An 8,741-nucleotide genomic window follows, 5' to 3' on the forward strand; every position below is an offset into this window, starting at 1 on the left:
TTTGCACACAGGGTCTGTCTGGACCTGGCTCAGACCCAGCTCAAACTTGACTACGTAGACTTGCACTGGACCCAGCCCTCCTTGAAGGCCTGGGGAGGGTCAGGCTCTGGAGAGAATGTTCTCTTGGGGTCTTGGGAAGCAGCACCGGAGGTGGCCAGTGGACTTGGGATATGAAGCCTGCAGGTCATGCCCTCCAATTCTGCCCACTTATTCTCTTACAGGGACATATGCTGCCCTGAGCCTGCAGGAAGGACTGTGAGGTGCCTGGCATGCCCACAGCTGCAACTGGGGGGCTTGGAGCTGAACTGCCAAGGAGCCTGGCCCCCAGGCATGTTTGCAGGGCCACCTCCAGCATCAGAACCAGACGCAAAAGATTTTTATGTGCCCAGTGACAATCATTCAAGCCTGTCTCCTTGAGAGGAGATCCAGGTCTCCAGATGGGCATTTAGGGTACCCCTCACCAATGGCTGAGCACGCAGGGACACTAGACTTACCCTCACAATGGGGATAGAAGACTTGACATCCTGGGGAGGATGGGGACAATGACACACACTCCTCTGCATCCTAGGCCTGAGCCCTTGGGGTTCCTCCATCCTAAGGTCACCTGACTTGGGGCCTGACCTCCCTTCCTCTTGGCTCCAGGTGCCATGGCTAGAGATGGCCACCCCTTTCTCCCAGGCAGACTGTGTCTCCACTGGCCGCAGATCCCCATGCAACTGTCTCCTGCCCTTTCTGGGAGGGGCTTGTGGACTCAGGGCTCTGCTCAAATGTTCCCTCCTAGGGGAAGCCTTCCCTGGGCATCCAATGTTCTTCCACAAGAGCCTATTAGATCACCATTTTCTCCCTGTGGCTGAAGCCCTCTTTAGACCCAGAGCCCCTGAGGGCAGGGACCAGGCAGTTTATGTTTTTTCTCTTGGCAGTGCCTGGCACAATACACTTAAAAATATACAAAAAAAAAAAAAAAAAAGAAAAAAGAAAAAAGCATATCATGATGGGGGTGTTAATCAGAGGTCTGTCTGACCTCTCAAAGGATGCTTGTCCTGTTTTTTTCTGTCCTGTTTTTAAAAAGGCACATACTATATATTTAAAAGTCAAGTTCGATTTTGGAAGTTGCATGGGGACAGACAGGCAGCAGAATGAAGATTTGAACCCCAGTGTAGCTGAGTGTGCCTGCATCCTGAGGCAAGATGCACAAGCCAGACCATCTTCCTTCTTGGTTGTATCCACCTTGCTCTCTGACATCAGAGCATGAGGAATTGAATGCCACCTGCTGTGTTGGGGACAGCTAGGGTTAAAGGGCTGGAAGTTTGGCAACAGGGGGTGAAAAATCTCTTTAGAGTTCTCAGGTATGCTTCATGGATCTCAGGGCTTGATTGCGGTGGAGGGACGTTAGGAGGGGACAGCTAGGAAGCAGTCCGGGGTGCACCCACCTCGTTACTAGCTGGGATGGATAGTGGTGTCAGTCACTGACCAGGTAGGAGAGAGAAAAGAGAAGCAGGTTTTGGGCGAGAGGGAAGAAGCTGCCTGCCAATCTGGATGTGCTCCGCATGAGATGCCCAAGAAACGTCCCCTGTGGATACTTGGATGTGGGTCTGAAGCTTGCGGGAGTTGGGGTTATTTAGGTCAGCTGTGGGTTGGGACTAAGTGGATAAGATCAGATGGTCCAAGAAGGAATGGTGAAGACGGGACCTTCATAATGGTGAAGAGAGGAGAGTACAGAAGCTGGAGAGAGGTGGGTCTGATGCTGAGAGTAAGCCAGGAGAGAAGAGGGTGAAAAGCCCAGGGTAGAGGAGATGGGGGCAGAGAGAAGTCCATAAGGTGAGGAGGAGGGGGAGCAGCCGGGATAGGGGAGTACTGAAGGCCAGCGCCGAGAGGCGTGGGGGGCGGCGAGGGCCTTAAAGGAGTAAGAGTTGCGGTGGCCATGGGCCAAACTCCGCCAGATGGGCCTCAGCCCCACGTGGCTGCGCCCACCCTGTCGAGGCGTGAGAGCGCATGCGCAGAGTGGCGGGCATTGTCACGTGCGGCCGTCTCGCCGGGATTGGCCTGCGGTCTCCCGGGACTGTCCCGAGTGGTCCGGCCGGCGGAGGGAGCCTGCGTCGGCGCGGAGGCTGGGGGACAGCGGTGCGTCCCCGGGCCTGGCCCCGACGATGACCTGAGCTCAGGCCCTGGGGAGCCGCCCTCTCTCTCCGGGGTGGGGCGGGTGGGGCGGGCGCGCCCGGACCCTGTGGCCTCGCCCCGACGGCCGCTCCGTCCCCAGGCAGCCGGGCCGCCCGGAGCCCTCGAGGATGGAGGTCCTGGACGAGTTCGACAGTGAGTTCCCCCAGAGTGTGACCTTCTGCCAGCTCATCTCTGAGGAGGACTTCGAGAGGCAGGCTGCGACCTACACGGAGCGCGCGCTGCGCCGCCTCTTCCGCAGCATCGACCGCAACCCGGCGCTGGCCGAGAGGGTGGTGCGCAAGGGCAAGCAGGCCGAGTGCGAGCGGCGCGGGTTCCTCTCCTTCCTCTGGGTGCGGGCCGGCGGGGCGGGCCCGGGGGGCGCAGCTCTGGGGATCCGAGATGCTGGCGGGGGCGCCGTCCGGCCAGCCTGGGCTCATAGGTAGGGTCTCCCCGGAGGTGGCAGAGTGGGGAGGACAGCGGGCAGGCCAGGCGGCTCACGCGTCCGGCTTCCTCCCTCCTCGCGTCTCCCGCTGTGGTCGCAGGCCAAGTTCTCCTGCGCCGTCCAGGGGGATATGAACTGTTGCAACAGCATGGGCGCCCGGGAGATGCACCAGCGCCTGGAGCAGCTGAAGAGGGGCATCCACCGCGTGCACCTCTACTCGCAGGGTGAGGCCCCACCTGCGCTGGGCTCCGCACCTGGCAGACCCGACTCAGGTCCCATCGATGGTCCATAGAAGTCTTCACTTCGTCAGTCAGGCCCTCCTGAGAGCCACACATTGCATGCTAGGCCTCTTCGATTCCTTTTCACTAGGGGGACTGGATAACTCGTGTCCACACTGGGACACGTGAGAGTGAAATGAAAGGGGGCTGCATTGGTGGCCACACAGGGATGACAAATGAGGATCCTGACCAGGTTTGTTTAAGTCCCCTTTGTGTGGGATGCCCTAGCGTTTCCCCGATACCATTGGCTAAAAGACCGTGTTGTCCCCTTTGATGGGTTTGTGTCTTGTTGTCATGGTCTGCCAGTGTGTTTGCTTTGTCCCTCCCTGTATTTCTCGGACAGTTGCTCTAAAGCCTTGATCAGGTTTGGGTACGGTCTTTGGCCGTGGTCAGAGGAATGTGATGGTGGTGGGCTCCTTTGTTCCACATCACCTGGGGGGCCTAGCTCGTTTGTGGGGTGTGGTGTTATTTATCCCTGTTTTAAGGAAGAGGTCCAAGGGGGTTGTCCAACATGAGAAGGTCACACAGAAATGGAGCTTAGGGGGAGGGTATAGCTCAGTGGTAGAGCTCGTGCTTAGCATACACGAAGTCATGGGTTCAATCCTCATTCCCTCCATTAAATAAATAAACCTAATACTACTCCCCCCCCCCAAAAAAAACCCCCAAAACTAGCAATAGAAGTGGAGGAACTAGACTGGGACTCAGAGCGGGGTTGCTCCAGGCACAGGTGCTTAGCCTCCAGCCGGTGCCCCCTGGTAGTGCTGATCTCATTCCAGATGAGGGGCTGCAGGAGGAGCTTAACACCTACTTTGCTGGCGGTCTCCAGCTCTGAACAGTAGAAATGCCCAGACTCCTTGGCACAGGAGAGAGAAGGGGGCAGGCCCCAGGTCCCGGAGGGGACCTGAGCCCACCTCCACAAGACTTCCTCCTTGCACACCCCCAGGATGACCTGGGGCTGGGTGCAGTTGGTGGGCTCACTGTCCAGGGCCTGGATCCCCACAGGGGTGCTGATGGACTTAGATGCTTGGCCCGGGGGGTTGGCAGACCGACCTACTCAGGCCAAGGCCAGCCCTCCTTGGCAGTGACACTCCATCACTTCCCATGAAATTCTGTCCTGGTAGTCAGCCCGGTATGGACCCTGCCTATGCCTGGGACATTCCAGCTTCCCAGTCCACCTGTAAGACAGAGACAACAGTACCATTTCCCTGTAGTGTGGTGGTGGAGTCAGTGAGAGGGCGCACCGGGGTGCCTGTCAAGGGCGGCCTTAGGCATTGGTGCACTTCTTGGGGCTGCCTTTCCTCCCTATTGGAGGGACTGAGTTTGGCCCAACTCAACCTGTTCTGGCCTCGGGGTAGACATTCACTGACACCTTTTGTCCCAGATGCCAAGAAGAAGAGAAGGAAGCCAAAACCGAAGAAATCAGAACCCATCCTCTTGAGAGACCGGTCAACCTCCCCGTGCCTGCCACCAACCTTGCCACCTCCACCACTGCCACCACCTGCCACCACCATGGCCTCCATGGTGGCCCCATCATCCCCTGTCTACACTATGCCCAGGGTCTTTGGCCCCTTCCCTCCACTGCCCAGCACATCGGTCAGTGGCCCTCAGAGAGGCAGGAAGCAGCCCAGCTCCTCTTCCCGGCCCACAGCAGTGGCTTCCAGAACTTTCTGTTTAAGCCGCAGAACTCTCTGCAGGCAGCAGTTGATAAGCAGATGGAAAGGGGCTGCTCTCCTTGAAGGGTTGGGGTGGAGGGAGGCACAGAGCTCCACCTGCTTGGCCCCAGTGCCCTGGGCGGAAGCCTGGGGCCCCCATCTCCAGCCTGATGCCTGCTTCTCCCCATGGGTGTCATTCTCAGTGCTGTCCTCTGAGGGCCCCTGCAGTGCCATCCCTGCCCACCTGCCCCTCCTGACTCCCGCTTACCCTACACCTGTCCCCCAGGCTGGGTTAGGACCTCCTCCCTTGGCTCCCAGCCCCCATCCTGTGCCCTGTGCCCCAACACCCAGCTCCAGGTGAGCACTGAGAATGAGCCTGGTGTGTTTGCTGATTGACAGAAACATACGTCATTCTCCTAGTTCCTGGAGAAGGTGTTTTTCTTCATGGCGAGGACACCAAACTTGTCCTGAAATTTCCTTTGTTTCCTGAAGGTGGAGAAACTGGAAGTTTCGAGGTCTGAAGTGAAATTAAATTGGACTGGCCTCTCATCAAACCCAAAGAGGTGAAAAGAATTTATTCTGGGCTAGAGGCAAATGGAAAGGGAGCATTTGGAGGAACTGGCTGTGCACCAGACTCGGCTGTGACCCCCCCACCTCTTGGTCAATTCTCCCTACAATCCCAAGTGGTCCTTCCTCATCATCCCAGGAGGGGTCCAGGGTCAGAGGCTGCCTAGTGTGCAGAGTCCCTGTGCCTGTGTCAGAGGCATGCCCCTGAGGCTGGGGAGGGCCTCTGGAGGAGTCCAGAGCTGATGTGTGTCCCCTGCCTGCCCTGTCTTGCAGCCACATGGTTGATCTGACCCCCTTGGTCCTCAATCCTGGAGGCTTCCACTTCTCATACTTGGCTAGGAACAGTGCTCACAAGCTCCATTGCCAGGGCGTCCCCTGGTAAGTGTGCCTCCGGGCATCCTGGCTGGAGGGATGTCTGTGCGATAGTCCCTGCTACCTCTGGGAAGGACCCTAATGTAATCAGGGTGCTGCAAACTTACTCCCCCTTCCTAGTGTTTGTGATGGTGAGAAACCAGAAACAGCCCAGAGGCCAACAGAAAGGGAATGATTCTATCAGCTGTGGGCAGCCCTGTGATGTATCTACACATGTGTTTTGTAAAGCAGGGATTTACTGAATATGGGGGGTTTTTATCACCTGTTTTTTTTGACTTATGTTTGTCAAGTATTTCCCATGTCATTGACTCTTTAGACTTGGCTGCTTCATTGCATCAGATGACTTTTTTGTTAGAGAGGAAGATTTTTTTTTTTGGAGGGGGAATAATTAGGTTTAGTTATTTATTGTTATTTTTAATGGAGGGACTGGGGATTGAACTCAGGACCTCATACATGCTAAGCATGCACTCTACTACTGAACCATGCCCTTCCCGCAACCCAGCTGACTTTTTTAAAAATAGCTTTACTGAGGTATTCACATGGCATGTAATTAATCCAGTTAAAGTATATAAGTCTGTGTTTTGGGTATATTCAGAGTTATGAAACCATCACCACAATCAATAGCACACTTTTGTCACACTACCATTCTTCAGATTCTAAAACAGTATATATTTACTGTAGACAATCTGAAATTGACACAAAACAGACACCAGTCTTACTCCCATGGTCGGAAGGAACCACATTGGCACATATTTGTGTTTTGCTGTTGGCTTTCCCCATGGACCCGCATGTGTGTGTGCACATAGTAGTTTGTTACTTAATCAGGAGCACCCTGGTGGGCAGCTTTGCAGGCAGCTCTGGAATCTGTTGCTTTCCCGGTCATTAAAATTACCTATAAATTCACCAATAGTAACAGGTGCAGAGTATCCCATCCCAGGTGTTGATGGGGTATCATTTACTCAACGTCTCTTGGCTTGTTGAAATATTTCACTAATGGGGACAATTTTCAGCCTCCTGTTATGTATTGCCTTTTTATAAATTTTTAAAAAATTGAAGTATAGTCGATTTACAACATTGTGTTAATTTCAGGTGTACAGCAAAGTGATTCAGTCATACATGTACATATATCTATTATTTTTCAGGTTCTTTCCACTATAGATTATTACAAGATACTGAATATCGTTCCCTGTGCTATACAGTATTTTTTTAAAACATTTCCATTGTGCTTTTTATTTTTTATTTTTGGAGGGGTTGGTGTTAATTAGATATATTTATTTTTAATGGAGGTACTGGGGATTGAACCTAGGACCTTGTACATGCTAAGTATGCACTGTATAACTGAGCTATACCCTTCCCCTACTGTATTGCTTTCTGAGTGAGCTCTGCTGTCTTGGTTCCATCACTAAAAATGTGTTATTTTAAATTGTTTATTTAAAAGTTTACAAAAGCGGAAAATAGCCTATGGAAAAAAGCTCACAATATAGAAATGAATACATAAAATATAACAGTCCCCTGCTGCTGAGTCCTGCTGCTAAGAGTTTAACATGTACCTTCCAAAACACAGATACACAAATATGCTGGTTAATTTTTTCATCAGGGCAGGCTCATAATGCATGTACTTCTCAGCAACTTGCTTTTTTCTATTACTGCACGTTGGGATGTCTTTACTTGTTGGGATGTACATTCCTTAGTCTGCTGCAGAATACTCCACTGTGTGGCTGCACCCTAGTTCCTTTCACCCGTCCCTGATGGCCGTTTAGATTGCTTCCAGGTTCTCAAAATCACAAACATTGCTGCAAGGAACAGCCTTGACTAAACATTGGCGGAGGGACTTTGGTAGTAGATACATATTGAGAGCCATCCCACAGCCTGGGTTTCATCGAGTGCACCTCTGATGGCCCTGGTTGCTGCGTCCCACCTAATGGATGTGTCTTACCCGTCTCCTGCACAGGACCTCTGCCTGTAGTGGCTTCCCCAACAGTGAGGAGATGCCCTCCCCTTCTGTGAAGGCCTCCATCTTCACCCCGCCTGTCCTGATCAAGTTCCAGCCTATACCCAGACCCAAAGAAGACTCAGAGAATGTCCCTGGCAGTGCAGAGTCCGTGCCCCACCAGAAGGACCCGTAACATCTTTGGTGCAGACCACAGCCGGAGAAATGAATAAAGTTCCCCTGGAGGTGCCTTCCTCATACCATGCTCCCCAGGGGCTGTGCATTTGTGTGTTCTCACCCATCTTCGGCCTGAGCCTGCACACAGTAGGTGGTCAGGTCAGCGAGACTGGAAAGTGTCCTTGCTTGCACCTAACACGGGAACTGAGCCCTGTGCACTTTGAAAGAGGGTTAAGTGAGGGAGTGAGCCACCACTCCCTGCAGCGCCTCTGTGGCTCCTTTGGGTTTCACTTGACCTCATTGAGTTACAAGTGTACCTTTTTTTTGCTATAACTGGCCCCTGGGCACAAGCTTTATCTGGGTGCAGGCTTAGAAACTCTGTTCCCTCCTTGGAGGAAAATGAGCTGTTCAGTTTCCAACTTGGCACCTCCCTAAAGAGTTTCAGAGACACGTGACTCTGATCGCCTCCCACGCTGGCCCTGGAATCCAACCTGCATGTGAGACATGAGTTCTCACTGAGTGCCTGATGACGCTGGACGCTAGCAGGTATTTGTTGAGCTCTTGTGTACGCCCTGCATCTTGTTTGGGACTGGAGATAACAGGCCAAGCAGTTGGGGTCCCTGCCTTCAAGGAACTTATGTCCATCCTCCAGCATATGTTTGTGTGTGTGTAGTAAGCTAGTACATAGATCAAGGTAGTACAGGATTACAAATTGTGATAAGCCCTTGTGGGAGCTGAGATGGAGATGTATGGCGTGGTGGTCAAGGACTGGCTTTGGGTGACTGGGTGGATAGTGGTCCCTTGAGAAGCCTGGAAATTAGGGGTACAGAAGGGTCGGAGAATTCTTTTACCAGACGTCAAATTTGAGATCAGTTGGCGCCCAAGTGGCGGTCAGGAGCACTGGCAATTTAGTGGTAGGAGTCAAGGGATACAAGTGTTTAATGTGAAGCCACGAGCCTGGGCAAGGTCACCTTGTGTTTGAGTGCAGAGGGAGCCGGGCAGTAGGCGAGGCAGTCGACAGAGAGGCCCCGGGAGGATAGGGCTTCCGAGAGGAGGCAGCTCAACCCGACAGGGCGGAACCGACTGAGTCCTCAGCCCCGGCTCCCAGAGTCCCGCTGCGCCCGCCGGGCATGCGCGCCGGCCCCAGGGACCACGGCTCCCGGCAT

General features: G+C 53.5%; 1 protein-coding gene across 3 annotated transcripts; it reads left to right on the forward strand.

The window, feature by feature from the left end:
• Positions 1–1,825: 1,825 nt before the first annotated feature.
• LOC116660991 lies at positions 1,826–7,761 on the forward strand. 3 transcript variants are annotated; one of them, XM_032471996.1, is made up of 7 exons: positions 1,826–2,121; positions 2,258–2,507; positions 2,700–2,823; positions 4,259–4,470; positions 5,022–5,092; positions 5,370–5,474; positions 7,420–7,761. In XM_032471996.1, exons 1-7 carry the CDS (start codon positions 1,922–1,924, stop codon positions 7,592–7,594), a joined length of 1,137 nt encoding a protein of 378 aa, XP_032327887.1. In that variant the 5' UTR covers positions 1,826–1,921; the 3' UTR covers positions 7,595–7,761. The 3 variants fall into 3 exon arrangements, 1 of the variants encoding a protein (XP_032327887.1); XR_004316734.1 differs by lacking the exon at positions 7,420–7,761 and having other exon boundaries at positions 4,259–5,092; positions 5,370–5,446; XR_004316735.1 differs by lacking the exon at positions 7,420–7,761 and having other exon boundaries at positions 2,258–2,450; positions 4,259–5,092; positions 5,370–5,446.
• The last annotated feature ends 980 nt before the right edge of the window (positions 7,762–8,741 follow it).

The sequence above is a fragment of the Camelus ferus genome, chromosome 32, assembly GCF_009834535.1.
Source record: "Camelus ferus isolate YT-003-E chromosome 32, BCGSAC_Cfer_1.0, whole genome shotgun sequence".
Classification (NCBI taxonomy): domain Eukaryota; kingdom Metazoa; phylum Chordata; class Mammalia; order Artiodactyla; family Camelidae; genus Camelus; species Camelus ferus.

Excerpts from the sequence above, each read along its gene's own strand:
- LOC116660991 (XM_032471996.1), top strand. The coding sequence starts at position 1,922 with ATGGGCCAAACTCCGCCAGATGGGCCTCAGCCCCACGTGGCTGCGCCC. Across the intron at positions 2,824-4,258 it reads CGTGCACCTCTACTCGCAGG|ATGCCAAGAAGAAGAGAAGG; the intron begins GTGAGGCCCCAC and ends CTTTTGTCCCAG. Across the intron at positions 5,475-7,419 it reads CATTGCCAGGGCGTCCCCTG|GACCTCTGCCTGTAGTGGCT; the intron begins GTAAGTGTGCCT and ends TCTCCTGCACAG.